The sequence below is a fragment of the Pecten maximus genome, chromosome 6 (assembly GCF_902652985.1).
Source record: "Pecten maximus chromosome 6, xPecMax1.1, whole genome shotgun sequence".
Lineage (NCBI taxonomy): Eukaryota > Metazoa > Mollusca > Bivalvia > Pectinida > Pectinidae > Pecten > Pecten maximus.
In genome coordinates this window covers 24,323,395-24,349,434 of record NC_047020.1, presented here as the reverse complement: position 1 = coordinate 24,349,434, position 26,040 = coordinate 24,323,395, and the positions used below count along the sequence as shown (strand labels likewise).

At 34.7% G+C, this 26,040-nt stretch overlaps 1 protein-coding gene across 3 annotated transcripts in view; it reads left to right on the top strand.

Moving 5' to 3' along the window:
* LOC117329311 (amyloid-beta A4 protein-like) overlaps positions 1–25,634 on the top strand; it is a 30,117-nt gene extending 4,483 nt beyond the window's left edge. The window contains exons 1-4 of one of the 3 annotated variants that reach the window (XM_033887208.1): positions 9,066–9,236; positions 21,721–21,933; positions 22,214–22,330; positions 23,049–23,461. In XM_033887208.1, the coding sequence (XP_033743099.1) occupies positions 9,167–9,236; positions 21,721–21,933; positions 22,214–22,330; positions 23,049–23,389 (741 nt within the window). In that variant the 5' untranslated portion in view covers positions 9,066–9,166 and the 3' untranslated portion in view covers positions 23,390–23,461. Of the gene's footprint in view, positions 1–9,065; positions 9,237–21,720; positions 21,934–22,213; positions 22,331–23,048 lie in introns of those variants that run through there. The other 2 variants (XM_033887207.1, XM_033887209.1) reach the window with 2 other exon arrangements.
* The last annotated feature ends 406 nt before the right edge of the window (positions 25,635–26,040 follow it).

Sequence of the window (26,040 nt, the reverse complement as noted above, 5' to 3'; positions counted from 1 at the left end):
AATATGACAGCAGTTACTAAAGAAACTAAAATAAACGGAGTTTTCATAATTTGTAATTAAAATTTATGCATTCAGTGATTATATTAGAAAAAGTCGGACTCATTATATTTCGGTGTTTCTTTCTCATGATTTTTGATAAGACTTAGAACAATAACAACAACGATGTAGACTAGTACTGTACGGAATTGATTTGGTAGATGTCTTTATTTCCTACATTTACATGAAGTTTGGAAAGCGAGATATCACCTTGCAACCTTTCCTTCCGCATACTTTGAATTTTTGACTATTTTAATATGGTCATACAGATATGCCAGTTTTTTCCTTTCTGCTAACATCCAGCTATAAGCTGTAGCTTCACTGAAAGCTACAAGCTGGATGTTTTCCACATGTTTTCCACGGTAGATGGAAGGGTGTTGTTGTGTAGATGTCCAAAAAAATACTGAGTTATTGTCTCTTAGTACAGATTTATCTCCCTCATTTTTCCTGTTGGAAGTGCATAGCATGATTATATAACAAAGTTTTTTGTTCAGTTTATTTTTTCCAAATGTGTCACAATGTAAAAAAAGAATTAGTCAGAGGCTGCTGAATTTGAACTTTTGTGGAATCTTCAATTGATAGTCAATAATACGACAGTTACTATAGAAACCGAGATAATGGAGTTTTCATAATTTGTATTTAGATACATTCAATGATGATAAGAAAGAGTCGGACTAGTTATACTTGAGAGTTTCTTACTCGTGGTCATTGATAAACCTTTTATAAAGGCAACGGATTATACTAGTATTTGTACGAAATACCAGTCTTCTTAATTGTTAACGGGGGTTCCTGACGTGGGTCTCTCCATTAAATTCGATTGACCTAAGGAAGAACTAGGGGCTTGAAACTTGCAGACAAGTGTGTTTTATAATATATGCAATTGTGTTTGCGTTTTCCTCTTGTGCTTTGTATTATGTTATTAACATATCAGTCTATAGGATGTTGTTTAATTGTAAAAATACAAAAAAATGCATTAAAGTGTAATTGAATTCCTAAATGGTGACATGCTTCGATCTTCATGTCAGAAGTGTAAAACGGCCCTAGCTGTGTCAGTGACACAGCAGAAACGAAAGAGTGCATAGGCGTTTAAATATGTAAATTTACTGAATTTGATTAAATCAGGAAACCCCGCAAGCATATTAAAGTACTTTTGTACAGTATAAATAGTATAAAAAATAAGCTGTTAAGCTGTTGGTGTATATTGAAATACAAAGACATGTTAATCTACTTTTTAGTAGCAACAATTGATGCGGAGCTATCATTTGAGGTGATGCAACGTATAAAATGCTTCGAAACGACGTTTTAGAGTATTTATAGAAGCTGTATACTAAACTGTAAAAATGAAGACATCGACTAGTTAGCAATGTATTACCATACGTTTGCTAGATAATCTGGCACACGTTTAAACACAACATTAAAAATGCACATATCTTACGATGAAGATAAACGATGTGTAATCGTAAGAGCCGTGAGAGGGTGTAATCTTTAGACGTCCGTTTGCTCCTGATATAACAACCTGTCGAACGATATATACATTATGGCACGATTATCTACAACGCACTATTGATTTTAAATATATAATCTATAATAGTTCCTCATTCATATCGGCGAAAGGACCTGTAGGGATGGAACAGCTGTATAGTGTGGTTTCATTTACCGTACGCGACGTACTCTAATTTACAATTACTACAAAAAAAAGTAAAGAGGAACTTTATATCTTAAATAAATGACATTGTTTCACTTTCAATCTCGGTGTCTGTTATATTTTAACCTTTATACAAACAGAGCACATCCTTATATATTTGATGCATAGCTAAATATATTTAGATATGCTAACCACTGGTGTGTGTTTGTGCAATCCGTTAAGAGCTCTAACTGCTCTGTGCGAGAATTATGTTCAAGGATGGGAATGGATGTTGTTTTACTACAGTATTTGACCAAGTACATGTATATACCAAAGTAAAACCCTATTGTATTGAAAAAAATGAAGTTATCAGAACATAATTTGTGTATTGAATCAGGAATCAAGTATAGAAAGGTGTGAACGTCTATGCTAATTTTGTGATCCTCATCATGATACTAAGTATTGAGGACGAATTTCATTTTGTCTTGTGTGTCCAGTTTACCAAGGTATAAGAACGAAGTGTATGAAAAGATACTATTGGGGAAAAGTCATCTGTATTTGAACTAGTCCAGCTCTTAAATACTACAAATGTAAAAGAGTTAAATCTGTTGAGTAAGTTTGTTTATAATACAAGTAATTGAGAAAAATCATTAAATAATGATGTCCATTCTCCATTAATTACAGTGTCACGTACACCACATGAATTTGTATGCAGATGAGCTGTAAAGCTTAATGCAATAAAACATTAATTTGTATTGAATCGAATGTCATTTAAAGTTTCATTTTATCCATGGTAGTTTTTCCAGAGATAAAAAAAAAGAAAGCGAAAGACAATATGCATGTTGATCTCAGAATGGTGCATAAGATATTACATTTCCCTGTTTATGATTCTTCATGTGGGCTTTACTTTTTTACTTTTCTGAATCGGTCATATCGTGCATATTCTAATTAAAGACACACGCAGAATAGGGTTAATCAATATTATATGCGTTTGTTCTCATTGATGTAAATAACTTTAAACTTGTTTATGTAATTGCTAACTTTAATTGAAATTATACCTGTTTTCTTAATCTTTGTTAACTTAGGTTTATATCAATAAAGAATATCTGTAGTGCTGATAACTTCTACAAATTTGAAAAAAAAATCGCTAACATGGTTATAAAAGTTACACGTGTATAATAATATTCCGAAGTAAACTATAAACCATTCAACTTATCAAGTAAATCCATATCCATATCATAATATATCCATATATAATCCATATCATTCTAAGATGTAATGCTATGATGTAAGCTTACAAATCTTTTTCCATACCATCGTTTACTTTCAGTATAGAAGTCTATTAAACTTTTGAGCTATTGAGATGTTTATTTAGTCCAGTAGCGGTGTAGATTTTTGTTAATATTATTTTTTACTTAAATATATTAGAAAGGGTTCTCTGAGAAAAAAAGCTAACTGAACTATATCCTATATTAAGCTGCTGTTTCAAGTGTTGTTTTGATTGTTCGATATTTAACCACGTAATTGAATTCGGTCATCCGAAAGAAACTCACTGAAAAAAATGCAAGGTTCAACGCATTTGTGTCTGGAGCCTAAGGTTAATTGCTTATGTTAACACTACAAAGACATTAGTTAAGCCTACTTGACACAATGACCTGTTTCAAAGATATGACATAGGTAATACAGCTGTAATCATAGGGTTATATACAAGGGTAAATTGCCATCGTTCGCAGAGGAAAGTGAGGTAATGCCATGCGGTCTGATTAGTTATGTTTAATGATTCGTCCTCGTAGATGTTTGATAATGTTTCAATATTGCTTATGGTTATTTCAACATCATTGTAAAAAAATTTAAACACGTGCAACAATGAACTTAATGTTAACCCACCGATTATTCACCTATTTACGGATTAAAATCCATACTATAGGAGATGTGAAGTGTATCAAACTGTACATTTGTTGTCATATTGCTCCATATATTTCTCTGATACGAAGAGCTTTTGCATTATCAGTAATATGATAAGGGGTTTATTTTCGAATACATTATTTTGTGTCCTTGTTCAGTGAATATAACTAACAATCGCGCCTCATATTTCAAACAAAAAATCTAGACTATAAAATTCTGGTGAATATAATCGAAGAGAAAATGTGGGTCCATATTATAGTGCCACCACTGTAGCGTCCGGACACCCTAGCCGATGACTATACAGTTTGTGTCAGGGTATCCTAGGGTCCACACGGAGCCACTACAATGTCACAGCGCCAAACCGGACGTTTTTGTGCAAAACCACAAAGTGAAAAATGCTAATGACCAATTGAGTCCGCGCGGTGACAGGAGAGCGGTACACGGAGACATCTCTACCCGTCCCCGTTCTCGCTACACTACAAAATTTAAATGAAACAGAATATCACCCGGATTTATTTTTTTCATTTTTTCAGTTGACTGTTAAACTGAAGGCAATTGAAAATCGGCTCTGTGACCTCTCCTCGCGACTGAACAAACCTATCTTCAAAAATCGGTCTTTTAACATTTTTATTATGGTCGTAAAGAAAATTTTGAAAAGAGAAATTTGGTTAGTTAATGCCGTCCATTGCTTTGTCAAACGATCTGGGTTTAGAATTACCCGTAGTTAAATGTGAACTGTGATATACGTGTTATGCAATGGTCTCAGAGCGAGACAAATACGATATATTGTAGCAGATCGCTTTCACACGGGGAACCAAATAATATATGTACATAAGAACTCGGGATTATCAGCTCCTAAAGTGTAAAAGATTCGACATATTAAGAATTAGATGCTGTATAATCAAAATGCCATACGACTGTTATCATTCTGGTTCTCGACATTGATGTTTATGGCCTAATGTGTTGATACCTAGGAAGTGAAAAAGTAAACTCAAAATAGGCCGAAGGAAATTCCAAACCTGGACGTTGAGAAGCAATAGCCCTGTAATTCCATAAATTTCATGAAAAATGATTAAAATTGCCATTGTTTTTCAACCGAAAATGATCTACCACGCCGGCTTGCTCTCATCGCTATAAATAATTGTTAAATTTTGGGCGTGGTACTTCGATCCGACGTCTTATACATACTACATGGTCTCTTATCAAGATAAGCTACCACAACTGTAAAGTCAGTTTGTTCTGTTTACTAAGCAAACAATGTGCTTCAGGAATCCATCCACTAATATAGGTTTTAATTTTGTAAATACGTGTACACGATTTCTGTGATATTTCTAACATGTTCTCCTGAATGCGCAAGTTTACCCGTTATATTCACGGAATGACATTGAGCCTGTTGGTTACCGCAGTCACATTCCTGTGGTTTAATTGGGTACATTTACGATGGGTCTTTTGATGTACTCTAGATACATTTTTATAGGTAGTTTTAGCTGCTTGATTAACGCGTTCATTCTTATGGAAAGAGCATATTTTATGTAAGAGATTCCTCTGTCTATGTGATACAATCAAAGTTGCAGTATATAAGTACATTGTATATATGTTTACTGATGTTTTAAGGTAAAGCCAAGAAACATACGTGTGTTTGATTGTTTAAATTGCATTGTGTCATAGGTGGATGTTTCATATTTCGATCCGAATACTCTTGGTGTCTTTTTTGACGAAATATCATGGATAAAGAAGAACGTATTGTCCTTGGTCGATTTACTAGTCATATGCGAAACATAAATTATGGAAAATCAAATAGTATAACATGTAGAAAAATAGTCCTGTTTTTATTGTTCAGTGATTATATATGCTACGTTGTTACATTCTCAAATATAGACTTTACAGCGAATTGTATAACAGAGAATGTTCGCTTTGTATACTATTTAGCGGTTTGCCTGATTGGTAAGGGACCAAGAAAAAGGTCACCGATTTTAGTTTGATAATAGTTTGTACTTGATGCCTTCGAATGTTTGTATCATGCAACTATACCTTGAAACCCCAAAAATATCACCTTTGACTATTTCATACCATTCAGTATCGTTGACTGTTTTAAAATGAGGATGAGTAACGCTATAAATCTCTCTACATGATAGAATGATGTTTACTTATGTCGTAATAAGTGTCTTCTTTTGAATGTTTCCATCAAACCACAATTTACTTTATACAATGCTATTTGTAACTGCAACGCATAAGAAGTTACTCATGCATCATGTCCTTCATTGGAATCTCCCTGATTCATTGGTGTGAATTATTTTTACACACATAAGCCATCAATTTATATCATATTATATTTAATATGAGTTTATGTTTCAGTTTTTGTACAATTAGAAATACTACAGCCATAATTAGAGTCGTTGAAATGTGATACTTATTTCAGTTCAATTATATTATGTATTTTCGAATAACTATCATCAACATTCGACTTTAGAATTATCACTGATTATTTATGCGAAATTCAATTCTGCAAATCATATGAGTTCGTGTCATTAGTTTTGATGTTATATATGTTGTTACAACGCGTGAACATCACGGTGTGTAAACGGTAATTTCTAGCAATGAATACACACTGTATGATTAATCATACTTCAGGTGTTATATATATAAACGTTGCATGCAGAGTTGCTGCAAAAGTTTGTAGAATGACAATGTTTTATCTCAATAACAACCATATCAGCATAAAGCATACTCTAGTAGCAACATAACTCCGACACACTATTGCTCTCTTTGTCAATACCTCGGTAATGCTACGAAATACAATCACATTTCCCATTTAAAGTTGATTTTGTTGTGATCTACTTTGCTGATATGAAGGTAAGGATAACCCTTAACCCACTGACTACAGGACTTCGCTGAATGAGAATATTAGAAAACTGTGATATGGAGGTGTATATTTTCAATGAGAACTTTATCTCATAATAGCTACACGTGCCGTGTACACCACTGAAGGTGATAGAGGGTCAGACCTTGTACCCGATTATATCTCTACTTCTGTATGCTAGCTGAGCTGCTGGTCATTGTGCAACACGTCATTATATCATGTACGCATGAGAGAGTTACGAGTCTCGTTTGTAAACGTTCCCCGCTGTTGTAAAGACAAATCAGATATGCATAAATACGTTTAAACTATGTTTAATATCTCCATGACCTAATCCGCTGCTACTGTTTGTAAGTACTGATCATATGTACATTTTATATTAAAAAGATTATAAGTACTGAACAAGGAAGACATACACGTGAATACCACCTTTACATGCAGATACAGTCATTGATACAGTAAACGATGAATACTGAGTTGTCTTGCCAAAAATGTAAAAAAAAAAAAAAAAAAAAATCTGGAAAAAAAAGTTTAAGGAAATGACAATGGACAAAGTCAAATGTTGAAATGAAAATGTTCACGGGAAGGAGCAGTTACGCCCCTGTTCAAGTATATGCTTATATGAGCATAGGGTGACTTAATTGTAATCAAAGAGGTGTGTGATATTAAGTTTGGATTAGAAATGAAATGCTATTGTAATAAGAGCAATACTGACGTTTTAGGTTAGTGCAAAAGACTCCCCTTTATCAATATAGTCGTACTTATACCCAGTTACATTGTCATAGTAAATTAATGCGTCGATAAAGAGGTTTTGAGAGGTTCCTAACTGGATGGCAATGTCTTCACTTTAAAATGACGCGGATATCTTGAAATAGCTAGATGTTGGAAGTTATACTCAGTCAATGTTGACATAACCCCCAGAGTTGACTGAACACACCCGACAAGTTTACAGAACATCTAACATAAACCTATGGTCACATTAAAAAGTAGGCGGGGCTGCTAGAAAAAGAACGATTATGTGTTTTAAAACCGTAATTGATTTCTGAAACGCTGTACCAGACTGGACCTTACTCCAATTCATAAACCAGTGTGAGTTGAAAACATTTACCAGATGCAACAATTGATTGCTCAAGTTGCAACACTATACTAATGCGAAAGTGTACTAGGGTATTGTTGTGGTCAATCAAATGCAGTCAACACTCGGTGTGCAGTGGTCTGTCACTAAGTTGTCCCCCATATAACTGGAGAAGGGTCTTATTGTGTAAGCATGTAAGCAGAGGATTTTTACAAAACGCAGAAGTGAATAGCACCTTTAAATATGAATGAGGTAATAGATAGATATATTGCATGTCGAATGATGGATATAGTATTGCATCATAAAGCTACAGATACTAGGGACACCATACAGTTGTTTCATCCGTCTAGGACTTGTCAGTGATGTTAGGGAATTATACAGTTGTTTCGTCCGTTTAGGCTCGTTAGTGATGTTAAGGACATCATACAGATGTTTCGTCCGTTAGGACTCGTCAGTAATGTGAGAGACATCACGTACACAGTTGTTTCGTCCGTCTAGGACTCGGCAATGATGTTAAAGACATCATACAGTTGTTTCGTCCGTCTAGGACTCGTCAGTGATGTTAGGGACATCATACAGTTGTTTCGCGAAGAATTAGTGACACATTCAAGCATATTTGTTCCTTTATATTGAATATATATTATATTGTAAATACTCCGAAAACACGATTATTTCGAATTATCATTAATGAGAAATTTAGTAAGAAAACTTTAAATTGAAATGGTAAGTATCATGCTGTACTTACATTTACGAAACTTCTACTGCATTCACATGACAAATTTCTGACCTGACCGGGTAGACATATATATAGTTGTGGTGGGTTCAAGCAGGACACGCATCACCCTGGGTAAAATAATATCTTGATGATCTCTATTTTCGTGTCATTAAGTCTTGATATATTTTGAAGCGGATCAAAACACATTTCAAATCATTTGAATTACGCAGTTATACCTTGATTCTATAAAGAGTTGATGCTCATATATTTTATTGATGATTATCCATTGCAATGTATACAAAATTAAGTAAATTTTATTACGTTTTCATAAATGAATTATCGAAAATTGTTTATTTTATAAAAGATTTATTTTTTTCTAATGAAATTATTTGGTATTACAGAAGACACTGTTAGATATCCTCTATGTACATTTGTTGAAAACTATATGTTAGGAATGAACGGGGTTTTTCATCTGTAAAAGAAAATAGATTGCATTCCAGAAGTCAATGAGTTAGCATTGTGAATATTAATGCTTAAATCATAATTCATATAAGTGTTTATTTGACTCAGAAAAGAACACTTCAAGAAAACGTAATATGTATATATTTTCCTTATGAATAAACATACAAGATATCTGTTGTTACGAATAAACAATGAAATCTACCTACATTATTATACGATAACATCTCTAAAAGGGTTATATATTATTTTTGTTAAAGAAAACATATTTAACGTTTTGAATACTAAAAGTTTTGTAGGTATGCATAACATTCAAGTGATAACAAATTGCACAACACATTTAGACTTGTTTACAGGGCTCTAAACACCTGTTGTCTCCCAAGACGTCACGTTCAGTCTTACTTATCAGCATTTCGTCATTGACGTGAAAGACTTTAAGATATTCTAAGACCGTCCTTCTTATAATACTTCTGACTTGTTAGTGGGTATTTTATCATGTTTTTCCGAGTGGTCATTTTTGCATGTCTACTGCAGACTGCAGTGTGTCCAGCAGTACAAGTACAAGGTACGTATTGATTATAGAGGTAGAGGCCGGATATATTGACTGTTGACCATATTGTGAATCAGGTGATAGTTTGAAATCCTTCTTGATATTTAATTTTCATTTAACTGCGTCAGAACAAATCAATTGACCTTTCACGTTTTACTAATGTCAGGGAATAGCATCATATAATATAAATATACATGTAATAGTTTGGAATTAATTAAAGAACCGACACTGGATAATGGAAGGTCAGTGCCAATAGAACCTGTTTCCCTGAGAAGTGCTGGAATCCCTTTAAACTAAATATTTACGTCCTGGAAACAATCATCAAATAATATATCATTTTTATATTCTTTAAACTGACATTTCAGAGACTATCATGTAATCAAAATTGATAATAATTATCCTGAAAACGGACATGGGAAATTGCGAGGGAGTACATAAACAAGATAACTGTTCAAATTCTGTATATAAAAGACTGGGCCATGGAGAAATGTTGCCATATTAGATTCCAGTATTAAAACGTCACCAAATACCGATAAAACACCAACATTTATCACACTTAAAATAGAACGTTATATCGGTTTTTATTACAATCAATGAATGACATTAAAGGTCTCATTTCAGTCAACCCACATCATCTATCTTTCTAGAGACAGAGAACGAAGTTACTCCCATACCATAACTTAGTGGTTGTTTCATCATAAAGGGGAAGATTGTTCATAAAGTTTGTTTAAGGTGCGATATGGGATGTGCCTTGTACCTATTGAACGGACAGACCTCTAATAGATGTAGATATAAAGCTGTACATTGTCAGTACTGAGATATGTTTAGGGGAGCATATCTGTCTTCGTAGTGGGTGATACGTTTAAACTATATAAATCATTTCTATCAGATAACACTAATAGTTCATGGTTGGACTATTCAGACCTTAATAACAGTTATATGTCAAAATCAAGGGAAATAAAGAAATAAAGTGGCTCCAGTAAAATAAATTTTACCACAAGTATATTTCTTCTCAACTTTTAGGTTAAGCATTCCCCTATCTTCCAGAGGTTGTGTACACTTAAAAAATTTGGATTAGTGAGTTCTTAAAGGAAATGATATACACGTACACCAATGGGTCAGCCGAAAAGATAAAGATGGTATCTGGATCGAAAATGGTGGACATGTGTAGATTGATGAGGTCAGAGGCACTTTCTGTTTTTTGTTTTGACAAACCGTTCAGTACATAGCGTTTCATAAAAGTGTTTTAGCGATATAGTGTCAGAACACAGATGAATGTGAAATACACTGAATACTGTAAACTTGGTTATTTTCGCAGGGAGTTAATATCGATGTTGATATAAATAAATGAGCTAATCCTATTGGCTAACGGAAGTACTGTGAACTGATTATTTTATCATTATATATTCCAGAAAATTTGTAAATGCAAATCATATTATATGAACTTCTGTATTTCGTATTATTCTCGTATTTTCAATTAACGAAAGCTCCCTTGACGGATTATAGAGAGTTTTGATACGGACGTAATAACTGTGTAGAAAGTTGTACAGACGAACACATCCTGCGACAAAGATTACTTGGTGTCACTTTACTGTCACTGGTCTCATAAAAGCTCTGCAGATTAAAAACATACTTTGAAGAATTTGTTTTAATATAATTTCATAATTATCATGCTTAATTCAAGTGAAGCAAAATACCTTGAAGACATTCATAACTTTAATCATTAAACTTTATTTTCTCAGTTGTTGGAATGTCACCTGTATGCTATTTTTCTGCTTAATCATTCCCCAGGGAGGAAAGTGATCTATCACTATTCTAGACAAATCCTGCTGCTTCCATGTCACACGTACGTTTTGTATGACACAATACGGGTAACTCTATCCCAGGCAATTGTGACGGATCTTTAAAGGGCACCAACTACTAATACATATATATTCCGTACACAATAACACATTATGATTTTCAACTACCTTCCAGTATAATACACATTGGTATATATGACACCCCAGCCCTAGTGTTTGTGTCGGACTTGCCGGGCCAGACACTGCGACATTCCTTTTTTTATATGACATCAGTTGACGGAGCGTCCCTTGTCCTGTATTGTACGTCCGGAAATAATTTACCATTTCGATACGACCTTTAGTTTTGATGCTGTGATTTCTATCCTGCTGTGCATGAGTGGTAGACCGGTACCGGGTTGGATCATTCATATTGACCCTTGTTAAATAGGTCATCATTATCAGCTTAGCAAATAGGTGTGATCAGATAAATGCTTACATAGAGTGTATCGTTAATTGAAGTAAAATGAAATGTGAAGTTAGATACAGGAGAGATATACATTATAGGCGAGTACGCAACAGTATATAAGATCAATAAAAAAACATTCTTGTACAACAAATGTCTGATTTGAAAATAAACGATTGAACTAATTTGCTAATTTAGACCGGAAACTCATGTTTTGCAGTTAAGTAATCATATCGAATACAAATGACACTGAACGATCTCTTGGTTATAATTCATAATTCAGGTATTTCTAGGAAGGTTTATTTTATCAATTATGGCAATACTTAACATTCGGAATGATACTTTGTTTCTTGTTTACACTTTATAACATATTTCAATCACGCCCATTGCTTCACTTCATTCCACCGCGCTACCACATGTGTATTATCTGACAGCACACCTAGTTGTGCCACCTATCAAATAAATTTTAAAACCCAAACCAACCATAATTTAGTTTAGAGGATTTCAGGAGAAACATTAAGTTCTTTGAAGATGTGTAATATTTCACACAATTAATGTCTCTTAGATGGTTATAACTTTTCTTCGTTTTAGTGTTGAAAACGGAGGTGGTGCATATAATATTTATTGGTAGTTGAAAGAAGGAAATGTAACACTTGTAGGGAGCGTATGTATTGGAACGCATTGTCCACCGGCTGTCACCAACCAAACCCAGCGGTTTCCACTACAAGGGTGTCTTTCATCCTAGATACCGGCGGTGTTAAGCGTTATTTGTTGTCTAATTTGATTTAGCAAATCCCCGCGTCACCTAATACATGTCAAACAGTGCCACTTGATGGTGTAGGAAACAGTGACCATTACTCAACTATACAGATCGAGTGTAGACGATACTTACAGAGTTAATCAGGCAGAAGTCAGTGCCACGCGCGTTCTGATCCCGGGCCACCCAATCGCCACCATTCTACATACCCCCTTTTGTTTCCACAGAAAAAAAAGAAATACCTATGAAATGGCCATTTATGTTTTTCGATATCTCCTACGGTTTTCGGGTTCGTCTCCACGAAGTACATATTCAGACTAATGCGAAAATAGGCAAGTATTGCAGTTGTGTAAAAGATTGTTTGTTATTGTCTGTGTTCGCCCCACTGGTGAAACACCAAGCGAATTAACAGATGTGAATAGTGCACATGCCAGCTCAAAGGTATCTCTTGTACTTTTATACTTTAATCTGTTTTTATGAATCTTTAAATTCTTTTCAAAGTAAAGCCATATGTTCGCCGTTTAAAAATATCCTGTTGAAGATTTTATCAGTTGTCGTGAACTGGTACGGATTTATATGATCAAAGTGTTGTGTGCATAATATGCAGTCGGATACCGCTAGTTAAATTGTACTGGAGCGGTGAGAATAACAATAGTATTATAAACTCATTGTTTATGCGTTGCATTTTGACCTTTACTTACTGGATCAAGTCTTACTAATATTTCAATTAAAATTTGATTTAGTTACAACAGAGACATATGGTTACAAGTTTTGATACTTGTACTTTTGATTTTGCAAATCGATGCCTAGTATGAAACGCATCTTGAATGTGGCTTTACCTGTACATAAAATGAAATATGTACAACGCAAATAGAATTAACCAGCTTGATTTCTTTTTTATTTCACCCGGTCCGAAGGGTCATGTCAGCTTACGGCATACCAACGTGCCCGTCGTCTGTCGTCCTTTAATCCTGACATTGGTACTAGCCCGATTTTGAATTTATGGAATTTTTTGCCCTGTGTCAAGAAGTCAATTTGTAGGGAGGGTTCACTATTGTGTGCTTGTTATGTAATTATTTATTGATGCATTTTAATCTTCTGAGAAACTACTGGGTCAATTTTGACCAAATTCGAGATTGAATATCACTAGAAAATGACGTGGGGATCTGAATTGATGAATTTTATTGGATTATGCCCAAGAGAGTTGAGGGATGGACCAAACATGTAAAAAAATGGGATCATCTTCTCTTCTCCTAAGTAGCAGAGGGGTAATAGCACATTTCATTATAATTATCAACGAGCTTTTTGAATTTAATGAAGTAAGGGTCCTGGGGGTCAAGGTAGTGGAGATTGGTCAATATTGTTACTTGTTATGTTATAGTATTTATACATCTTAATCTTCGAATTAACTGGGTCAATATTGACTAAATTCGACATGGAATATCACGAGGTACATCGGGATCTGAATGTATGAAATTTATTGGGCTGTGCCCCCAGGGAACTGATGGCTGGTCCCAATGGGGAAATATAGAACATTTTTTAAAATGCTACTTCTATAGGAATGAATGGATTTCCCCTATTTGGTCTGAATCTATTTTTATAAGCGATGAGGCTGGCCCACCAAGGGTTAAAGGGGTGTGGCCCAATATTGAAAATATTGCAATTTGTTTTTTAAATCAGTCTGTTTCGATTCGATGAGGTCTGAGGGGTGGGGCATAATAGGGAAAATCTAGCTAATTCATTAAAATCTTTCTTTTATAGGAATGACAGGTTTTTGTATTAATTAAATCCCCATGTCGGAGATACGGGTGTCATATATTAATCACTCTGTCTGTCCGGCCGTTCGTTTGGCTGTCCATCAACAAATCTAGATCTAAGCTTTTAACTTCAGTATTTATTGACATATTTCCATGAGATGGTCGAGATGTCATTTCACAAAAATACATACTGATGCCAAAAATCAAGGTCATTATGTCAAACGGCCAAGGTCAAATTTTGTATTTTTTCACTGATGAATATTTTGTTATGACACTATGAAGCAAAGTTAATTAAACATGGAGTCAACTCACCAAATATCAAGATCCATAAGTCAAAGGTCAGGGTCATTTGGGTCCAAAGGTCAAGGTGAATCTGTGACAATGATCCTGGCTGCTTGTGGATAAGGTTAAGGTTAAACTAAATTGAAGCAACGTTAACAAATGAGTATTTTACGGAGTGGCAGGTTTATTTTCCCATTGAAATATTCATGTGAGCGATACAGGCCTTATGAGGCTCATTTTCAAACACACGTGCATTTGAACCATCAAAAGTATTGTATGAAAGACACATTCGCAAATAAAAGATTAAGTATGAATTTAGTAATTATTACAAAATATACCGAATAATGAACACAAACTACATCATACAGCTGTTTCATCCTTCTAGGAACAAGCGTTCGGAAATCCGGAAGGGACGCTAGGAATATCAAAACTGGCCTGCAGTAGTCTGCCAATCCTTATGATCAGTGAGTGTCACATGGCCGTGACAACCACCTGTTCTTGACAAGTAAACATCCATGACTGTGTAGAGTCATGCAGTTTATTGGTAGGATACATTCAAGATGTTCCGTTGTTGCTACTTATTTAGATATACCAGAACGCACGCTATGCAATCAATAAACTTTCTTTCTGACCACTTCTGACTTTTTTAAACACACTCATTTAAATCATGATGGTGCTGTTTAATGATGATTCCTTGATAAGACTGTGCATGTTTAGCAATGTCACCAGACGTTTACTTTAAACAGTGAGATGTATACAGTTATCCGAAACTGGTACCGTTCACTTTGCATGCTGACATGAAAATGTAAGTCCTAGTTTGAAACATTAATGATTCAATCAAGGATTACTTGGCACCGGGTTGTTTTCGTCGATTTTAAACCCTGGTAAATATTAGGAGGGAGGTAGAGGCCTGGTGTGGACCGACACTGAGGAGTCGTGCATATATCGGCGTCTAGTCGGCCCTTCTCCCCTTGTTTGATGAAGTAATTATCAGAGTGGTGCTGTTTACTTTTCGGTCTTGAGCTCAGTTGGTGATAATTGGTTATATTTCCATGCTGTGAGTACAACTATAGTCGGTCATTGTGAAGCAGATTGATGACGTTATCAAACTTATCCCAAAGAATATATATGGTTTGCACTGCCTGTTTGGGTGTGACCAAATACTTAAGAATATGTTGCACTTGATGTCTAGGACTAGTCTAGTTGTGCCTATAATTGCATTATACACTGTATATGGTTACCAGTATAGCAACTTCCTTGAATCATGTTATATTTAAAGTCACATGTGTCTCTATTGTGGTCACTTTTTGTCCGTTGGGTGTCTGTTATAGGTAAACAATTACATCTTAGACTATTACTCTATTGGTTAGATATCAATTAAACTTCATGACCATCAGGATCATAGATCATAATGATACTCAATAATTGGCACCTCATATAACTTAAGGGGGGGGGGGGGGAGTTAACTAACGAATTAAAATCAGTAAGGTATTGAAAGGATATCTTCACTCTTAATGAGAATTTACATAATCAATAATGACATAGTGTGTTTTAAATGCCCATAACGGTTCGTTTTATTTCTTAGGAAGGTCGATGGTATGTACGCACCAACCGCAACGACGATTTACAATGACTTTTCATCATTGTATGGCAACTCGGTTAAACGCAATTATTATATGTGTCATAATGAAAATTCGTAATTATGCCTTGTTTGGTTTCCGGATATGCATGTGGCTTACGTACAAATTACGATATTAGCAGGGTTCGGCGTAAAGTAAGTCATTCAGTTGTTAAAATAACAGAAAATATCAGCATGATAAGAAACTCAGGTAAAAAAAACAAGGGTAACTTATGAGCAAAAAAAAAAAGATTTACATAAAGACCATAAACAGTACAAAGATAATAGGACCAGATGTTCCGGGTAATAAGCGTCTTCTAACCTAGGTCAAATCCGAGTTAAGTCGCATTCTCAAAATGAGAACTACGGTGGTGATAACGGAACCACAATTTCGACATGCATCGAAAACGTGTGACTTTACATCGCACAACGATACATGATACTTCCAAATGGGATCGTGATATCGACTATAAGCCTTCCCTGTGATCTTCATAAACCAGCATCTCTCGAACATAAACACTTATTCATGAATTTGAAATACATATATGTTATTATAATATTGTGATTATGATAATATACAAATATAGCATTTTAATGAGGTCGAAACATTGTTATATCGTAGTCCGAGGTCAATATTTTTTCTTTGGTCGATATAACCATGTATCGACTGAATTTTAAATGCTATAATTGCTTTATTATTTTTCTTGATTTGATGAAAAAACTTTATATCGGTCGATATCGACTTAAAAGTTAGTTCAAAGTAATTACCATTTGGTTTCTAGATATCAGTTCCATAAAGATCAGAATATGCCTCGAAGTTGTCCTGCATGCTCCTGGCTGCAAGGTACTGTCGAAAAAGCTTCACAGCTGTATTGGTAGCTCGCTTTGTGTTAAGAGCGTCGGCATTTTCAAGAATATTGTTGACATCGTCTTCAGACAGATTGGGGAAACGGTTGTCGTCTGCCATCTTTGATTGTTAACACTCTATTCAGGTCGCTCAAACGCTTTTATAAATAATGTACGTACAAAACGCTAAGCGCTCGTGTGATATAGATGCTTTCTAAAAAATAACCGTGCAATATAGTTTTTTTTATATAAACTTTTCCCGGAGACAGGGGTCAATATAGCTTTTTACAGGTGGTCGCGTGACCTCTTTTCATTCAATCAGAATTGGCAAAAAATCAAGAAAAATAATAATCTATAACAAGCAGGAAACAATAGACCATCCATAACATTATCCTGTCCCCTTCAAATTGTAGGTTTGTGTACCATCTGTAGCTTCCTCGAAAGATAAAGAATAACTTCCTGAAATGATGTACATACATGTTTACAATATAGGACCGATATCACCCTTTGTCGTATGTGATCACCTATAATAACAAACAAAAAATGCTTTTTATGAAAATCAGTGATTGACGTGATAAAAGCATGTTGTAAATTGTTTTCAAATTATCATCCAGCAATTAGGTTCCCTTTATTGTTTGGTAATCAAGTACCCTTATAAATATGCAGACACATTGCGATGTAAGAACGCTTTTCTTTATACCAATGAACAGTTTAATTTAACGGTGACAATGAACTTCTATAATGTATCGTTTTACAAAAGGAAACCTAGTACAGGTTAGGTCTGGGAATCGTTTTATTTTACGAAAATAACTTGAATTATTTATGAGGTCAAGTAAAAGCGCCCTATCAACAGGTGGTGTCTACCCCTATCTAGTACTGAGTAGTATTGACTTAACACTCATCGTAATTGAACGAACAACACTTTTAGCTGTATATCTAATACTTCATTGTTAAAGTAGAGTTGTATGAAGAATGTGAGTATTCGTTTGGTCAGAAGGGTCTTGGGGACGTGTGATGGTCCGTCTGTGACAGGCACTGGTCGTGTATATGTATGGAGTCAGGGCCCAGATCTGTGCGATCCGATTTCAATTCGGAAAGGTTTTTGTTGTGTCTACACCTAATGGTGCCTTGTGGCTCAAGATACCCTGTTTGTCGGTGTTGGTACTGAATCGGTGAAAATTACTGATTAAATTATCTTCAAAGGTCTCAATTGTTATCACGTTACACTTGGCGCAATTGAACTGCAACACAAAAAGTTTATCATTCATGAAATTTGAATTCCCTGTGCCTGATCGTGATGTCTGCCCAAGTCGGCGACAGTAAAAACCTAAATTATAATTACTGTTGAGGTACCTTGAACTTTCAACACTTGAATTATGCTTGACCCCTCTTTCCGGTGTTCCCTGGCCAATACGTCTGTTTACGTACATACATGTATACGATTAATGTATGCTAACATTGCCGTTAGACTTTGCTCTGATTATATGTGATTATACTAATAAAAAAGAAATGTAAACATATACTTGCAATATTATTGTTTTTTGTATAGGAATTTGTTATGATTACGTTCTTAAAATGCATATGAACGAACGAACGGCTACTATGAAATACCTTGTGGTGTGTAGGTATATCTTGCTGAATCGCGATTTAATGATATTACTACCATGGGAAACCGTCAATATTTGATAAAATTAGACAGAGTGGTTTGTTTTTATAAGCCATTTTAGTCAGAAAATAAAATCACTCCAACTCAAAAATATAATAAATAATAAAAAAAAACTTGATGTAAGACCTAACACGGCAACATATGTCAAGACTTTAAAATCATTTAATCATGCAATGTTTGTACAGTGTCGATCGCAACAATGACAAAATGTTGGTAAAACGTCAGGTAATGTGATGCTGATATGGTCTATACGAATACACAAATGTGTAGCTTTTACTCATTGGTTTGCCATAGTATATTATTAGGTTTAATTCAAAACAATATACCATGCCAAAAGTGTTCGTAATGTTTTTCCTATTAAAGATGTAAATTGCATAATTAACGTTTTCCTATTCAAATAAGGGAAAATGTTCTTTGAAAATGATTTACTTTCTCGTTTCCACTAATTTGCATTTACTGTATTTCGTGTACATAAAATGTCCTGTACATAGTTCGATAAAATGGAAAGCTTTGCTTTAAAATGGTAGTCTTATAAATCATTCAATAAAATTGAATAATTTGCTATGAAATAATACAGAATATGGAAGAATTTGCTTTAAATAGTACAGTACTGGAAAAGCATATACATATTTGTATATTAAATATTCGTTAAATGATCGTTAATGATACCAAGTGTAATGTGAATCGGCTTGAGTGATTATCTGTTTAGTTTTGTAATATTTATCGACCAAAACACACGTATTGTAGTTCTGTTGACAGTCGGAGGTATAATACACTCTTCCTTTCGACACTTTAGTATAAAAAGCTAAAGAAAAATCAATTGACTTAAGTGCCCCTAATGTTTTGTCAAAAATAAATATACCCGCCCATCTCATTTTCGAATACAATCTGATATTCAAGAAAGCAAATATATAATACTTCTAGGTGTCAGTCATTAGCCGATAGGCTATTCAGGCCGAGCGGGTCATCTAGTACATGACCCATGCTCCGGTGGCGTACGACATAGAAAACTTCGCTTAGCCATTAATAGTCGATAAACATAATGATATAATAAGTGCATATAAACACAAGCTATTTTATTCTGATTGGCCACCCATGTAACTCCTGGCTATTTTGTTTTCTATAAACATTCATCTCAACTTGCAAATTGTCAACTTTATAGATTGAGTACTGTTGAATATATTTATAAGTGAGTGGTTCGCACTAGGATTTATCAATATAAAATTCAATATTTTAATACCTCATTTATAAGTTTGACAGTGAGGGGTTCTGCAACCTTAGATGAATGTGATTTTCAATTAGGTAGGGCTGGCGGCTATTTGATGAAAGCTGAAAACATTTTAAACGTTGGTCTCGTTACATAATGCAGTGTGTAAATTGGTTTATGCATAAATAGCGCTTTCTGACGTTTAAGGCGATTGTGATGAGGCATTTGTAAAGACATTCATTGTACGGACTCGCATCATTCAGTCATAAGTTTACAGTTGCGGGGTATCTGAAGAGTATTTCATAGATGCCATAACGTGAAAAGAATGTAGAATCAAATGGCTTGTTATGAATAAAGAATAATAAAGATATTAAAATATTCGTAAAAATATTAAATGTATTTGGTTTCTTTTTTATTATATACCGGGCTACTAGAATGCAGTACGGTGTTGTACCATGCACAGCGACGCGTTGTTGATCGCTTGGTTGAGTATATTAAAGCATACAATTGGCTAAGAGTTGACAAGGTGTAGCAAAGGATAGGTGAAATATAACTCTCATCATCATCATTGTCACATCGTAATAGAAAAAAAAAACGTTTTAAATCTTAAGAAGTTCATAGTTCTTGCTAGACTATCGAATTCAATGTATCGTCCAGATAATCTTTGTTTTAATGAAGATACAACATCTATCTATCTTGACAAATGTGAATGATACCCTCCCCATTGTCTTTCAGGGATCCTCATTTGATATACCCCAGTACTGCGAACGAATCCCTCCTTGTAAAAATACATGTAACAGATGCCCATCCTGTATAAAAACAGTCCGTCAATGCTTTATAAGCTTTAAATCAAACAAGACATGTCTACCTGAGCCACAGCCATACACTTCAACAGCTGGGTATTGTGTGAAGAGCGTTGCCAATCCAGGTCAGACAAAGTCGTATAATTTTGTCACTAGAGTCGTTAAAGTGTCAGCCATCTCCCTGTCCGTCCGTCCGCTGTAAGTTCGGGCCTGGTACAACTATCACACCCATATTTTCATTATTACTCATTACCACAAAGAAGCTTATACACCTGTCACTAAAACTGTCATGAAATGTCGATATAAAATTATTTACTCGGAACGGCTGCTTGTTTTATACATGTGAGGATTGTGTGGTTCCGACACTGTAACACCAAAGTTTTTCATACCGATCTTTTTATCAAATCTTCAGAATACTATACATGTATTTCATAATAGATAGACTGTTAACTAAAAGATATAACAGGTTCTCTTTTCCTTTCGGTTTCTGGGTTTCCTGGGTTGATGTATACCCCCACTTACCAAAGGTTTCATACCGACCTTTATGTTAAATCTTAAGAATACTATTTCCATAGTAGATGTAATAAAAACTTCTCGTCGACTGTTAACTTAAAGATATACCAGGCGCTCTTTTCTTTTAAGTTTCTAGGTTTCCTGTGATGATGTCCACCCCATTTAACTTAACATTCTGCTGTTGCCAGTGTTTGTTTATCCCGTGTGTATCGGTTGTAAACATTGTACAGTGTATCCAATAAGGATTTGTGTTATACTTCCATACAAGTTTGACACATTCTGAACATATGCCATAAAGAGTGATCATAGGGAGCCTCGGTACACAGGATGTATCCCCGTGTAGCAGCAAAGAATATGTCCGCGGTATCACACTGCATGTAGTCAGAGGCGACTTATTGTAGGCCCCTGTAAGAATCGGGAATTTTCTCCCATGTCTTTAACTTAGGGGACATTGATAGAGACCAAAACAGATCTTCTGCCCCCATTGCATTACTTGGGATCTCTCTTTCCTCGTTAATGTCTTTCTGTACTTTGTTTTTTTGTAGCCTATAACCATATGACCCTGGCTGTTTCGAGGACATTAGAAACCTAAAAACAAAACAAACATTGGATTTACATGTGAAAAAGAACTCCTTTGTCTAGTGTATATCTAAGAACAGATTTAACATAATAACTACTTCTTTATCACTCATTGTAATATAATGGCTTATTGACAATTCATTTTATAAGTAACTATGATACAATTTAATCGTTGTATCTTTATTGCTTCGTCTTATTCATACTTGTCTAACATCATTCTACTGCAGATGAGGAACGTTACTTTTGTCCCACCCCAGGGGAACCCGCTCACGCCACTATTGAAGGCACGGATTACGAAATGGGCTCCTACATAATAGTCCAATGCGATCCTGGGTATTTCCTTACAGGAATGATGAAGATTTACTGTGTGGCTTTACCCAACCCTTTTAAAAAAATGGCAGGGTGGGAAAATGTTGTTGGGCAAAACCCAGAATGTCATCGTACGTATTACACTGACTTTATTTAAATCATTATTTCTGTTCTTTGAGTGACAAATGTTACAAATGCAAACTGTCTTCAAATGTTACGCTCGAATATATATTGGTTTCTTAATGTGATATGGCTTCATAGTTAATGATTTATTGCAAGATATAAAACTTCATATATGTATAGCATTTATAATAACGTTATGTAGTTGCAAAATAATCTATTCGCAAAGTCTACAGATTATGTTGAACATTATGAAAAATTGTTCACAATAGCAAACTTTCTGTTTTTCAGCAATGTCACCCACTGATCAACCAAAGCGTGATAACCTTAGTATCAGAAAAATGCATGACCGGCAGAATCGTTCTCCAGATCTTCTAGTAGACATGGGTGAACCCAAGATGCTCAAAGGTCAGTTTAATATCATTCTTCACCTTATATAAATGTTGCCCATCTGTGCATTTCTTCAATTGGTTTGGTCAATATACATTGAAATGTATCATTTTACGTTGTATATAATACTGTAGACATAATTAGATTTTTAATATAATAAGTTAGAGAGATGAAATAATTCCTAATCTGTAGCCATGTAAACTGTTGGTAGCATGCGAAGATCTAGTTGAAATCATACGCTTGTAAACGTACTCAAGGTTTACTTTTATGTAAATTCATACATAATAGCGACCTCTTGAATTTTGTCCGTTGTAATCTGTCGAGTATCATGCGTTCATAAACAATTTAAAATTACGATTTCTTAAAAAAATACTTAAACCGATTTTAATAAGAAAAAAACATTCCGTGGACAAATAGGTCATACTGGCTACAACCTAGATATGCTGATTTGAAATACTCGTCGTTGATGGAGGGCTGATTCGGGAGCGTAATGAAAATAGCAAAGATGTGATGTTTATGGTAGATTATACTGCATAGGAATATCACATTTTTGTATAGTTTGTTTACATTTAGTTAGAACTACATGATTCTCAAACTTGTATTCAGGACTTATATGACCATGTTAATTGCGAATCTCGTTATTGTCGCTTGTTTTAGTTATTTTTCATTTATTTATTATTCATTTTTACATTCAATTACCTATTATACTGATATCCTTTACGTTTGTACAATGCAGATGACTTTGCCGACATCTTTGAAAAGGAACCAGAACGGGAGGCAGTATCTACCATGAACACCAAACTCGTGTATGCTAACGAATTGAAAGATCGCAAGAAAAGCAAAATCGAAGACTTCGTAATTACACCACTCAAGTATAAATCACACACATTTCACCTCAAGAAAGGAAAGGCGGCGTGCTCACTTGACAAATTCACCGGACCATGCCGATCCAGAAAGACCAGATACTTTTACAACATCAGAACGGAAGAGTGTGAGGAATTTATATACGGTGGCTGTCGCGGAAACGGTAACAACTTCCTGTCAAAGGCAGATTGTGAGGATGCATGCGCGAAGTAACACACTCGAAGTTCATGTTTCGATTTAATGACGATTTCGATGTCATTCATTGAAATTAAAGTGAAAATGATACTGATGCTGTTATCATATATCAGGTGGCGGATTTTGAATGTTCAATTGATAAAACTGGATGCATCAATGTGATGCCACACATGCTGCTATTCTTATAGGCGTATTCTATTGCAGCAATCAACATCATCACAGAATTTATTGAACGGTTTGATATGATGTGGATAAACCATAAACACAAACGAAATGGTAAAAAAGTCTGTCCCCTTTAGCATATTTATTCGAAATGATGATATAGTTTTGTTAAAAGAACTACTTTACTTACATAGTTTATATATTTTCAAACTGGTGCTAATGTATTGCTGTTATTCTTACGTTAAGATGTTTCTTGTTGTGGTTAGTACAGAGATTCATCTCTTTCGACAAAAGGCCAATTAATTTTAACCTTGATTCTTCAAACGATACATTGATGTAGTACGGGACTTCAACGTAATATAGTATTTATCAGTAAACAATATATCAGTTTCGGTTTCATCTGAGAGTGAATTGAGGCATAGGTCTAACTCTAATAGGAGATACAGAGCCATACGTTGTCAAATCGACATATGAGCAATTATTCTGTTCGATCATCTTGTGTTCGACTAGGAATAGTTAATGCGAGCCCGAGAGATTTGGTGAGTGTGTCAGCATGTATAAAATTAGTTTCGTTGATATTAGAAACGGTTTCCTGATAAGGTGACACTTGCTGTAAATATATTGATTGTCGTTCAATATCCATTCTCAAACAAGTAAACTCTTCTGGTATGGTGTATAATTGACGTCACTGTAATAAATCACTGGGATTTTCACAGTTCGTTTTAGCTAAAATTAAGCGTCAGTAATATATATTTATTGCAGTGTGAGACTTTGACTGAAAATAATTTCTTGAAATAGGGCATAGTATATATTTTGTTTCAATATTGAGAGCGCCAATCCACTTTTATAGAAAAGAAACTGTTATTCTATTGCCTGTAAATACGAACCGAATCTTCTTGACTGATTAAACTAAGTGCAATACCAATTATGTCATAAATACTTAAAACTCGCTTGTTTTAAAAGTCCCAAATTCTGTTCAACAGTGGTTCATTGTTAATTAAGATCTCAAAAGCTATTCCGTTTTCATAGTTGTGGATATGGCACTTCAAAAGGATATCCTCATTTTATTAGTGACTTGGATATGTGGCTTTTAACAACGCAAATTGCATTGTAGTGTCATCTGCATTTTATAGAGAGCGTGTGTCCAGCAGAATCATTATGTACAAAAATGCATGGTCATATTCACTGGAAATATTACTACCAAGGTGTATGTTTTATACGGTTACTGGTTTCCTTTTTGTTGTAACGCTTTCATAATTGCATTTTCTGTAAATTTGACTACACGCCCTGATAATGTTAGTAATTACGTGTGATCAATATTGTACATTGAGCTTTATCCTCGATACTCGTGGGCTTAGTTCACTTTCACTCTCTGCACCCCTGGAATACGTCGTGGCTAGGTTGAAGGAACAGGACTATATGTTTAAATGGTGTCAGGAATAAACCACGAACAATCGCTAAGCTGGTGCTTTTTTAATATTTAGGATTACAGAGCAGCTACAACGAACTTCATAGCCAGTCAATTCAAAGGTATGGTGACCTCGACAAATCAGCATTTTTGTTTTAACCACAATATGGTATGATGTGCAAATGTGCAAGCCACTTTCCAATTGTACAGAGAGCGGAAGTGAACTTAGCCCCTGGAGTATCGCTGATAAGTGTACTTAACCTCGGATATAGGGTAATTTTATGTCTTGATATCTTTGTCGGGTATCTTATTGTTCTTTATATGTTTATATCTATATGGAACTGCCTGTGCCAAACTACCATTCCATTGTTATATTCCATTCATTCTTCTAATGAATGTAACCCTATATGCAATGCATTATCTACGACAATGCACAATTAATGATTTGTAATAAGTTGATGTATACAAAAAATGTATATTTGAAACAGTGTTCAACTTCATCATTTATCTCAATAATTTTCATCAGTTCTAAAATGGTTTCGTGTTATAGCAAATACGTATTCTGTTTCTATCGTGTTTCTTGGAAATATTATTATCCTTATCCCTGACTGGAACCTTGTGATTATTTAATTCAGCCGTCAAAAGGGCATATTGTTTTTCATTATTTGAAATTAAAAAGTCGTTTTTATTGAATTTGTCAATTCTTCTTATTTTTTTCTATTCCGTGTAATTCTTCTATATCATTGAACACGACTCATTCAATCGTGAACTTTCTTTGATTAATATCTATCGAAGGGCAAAATTGCTTTTCGCTAACGTTAGACATATGATTTCTTTATAATTACGTCAATTCACATTGTTTGTGATTTTTTCATAAACATAAGGTAATAAGATGTCGGTTAATAATCAAAATATGCTATCTTGTTTCTTTGCGATAGCATATAGCCACAAAAACTTCAAAAATTTGATTTCATACGTTCGGGGAAATGCTAAGTGAGACGGTGACGTTCGGGAAATATTAAGGGAGTCAGTGAATTTGGGGGGAATACTAAGGGAGACTGACGTTCGGGGCAATACTAAGGGAGACACTCACGTTCGG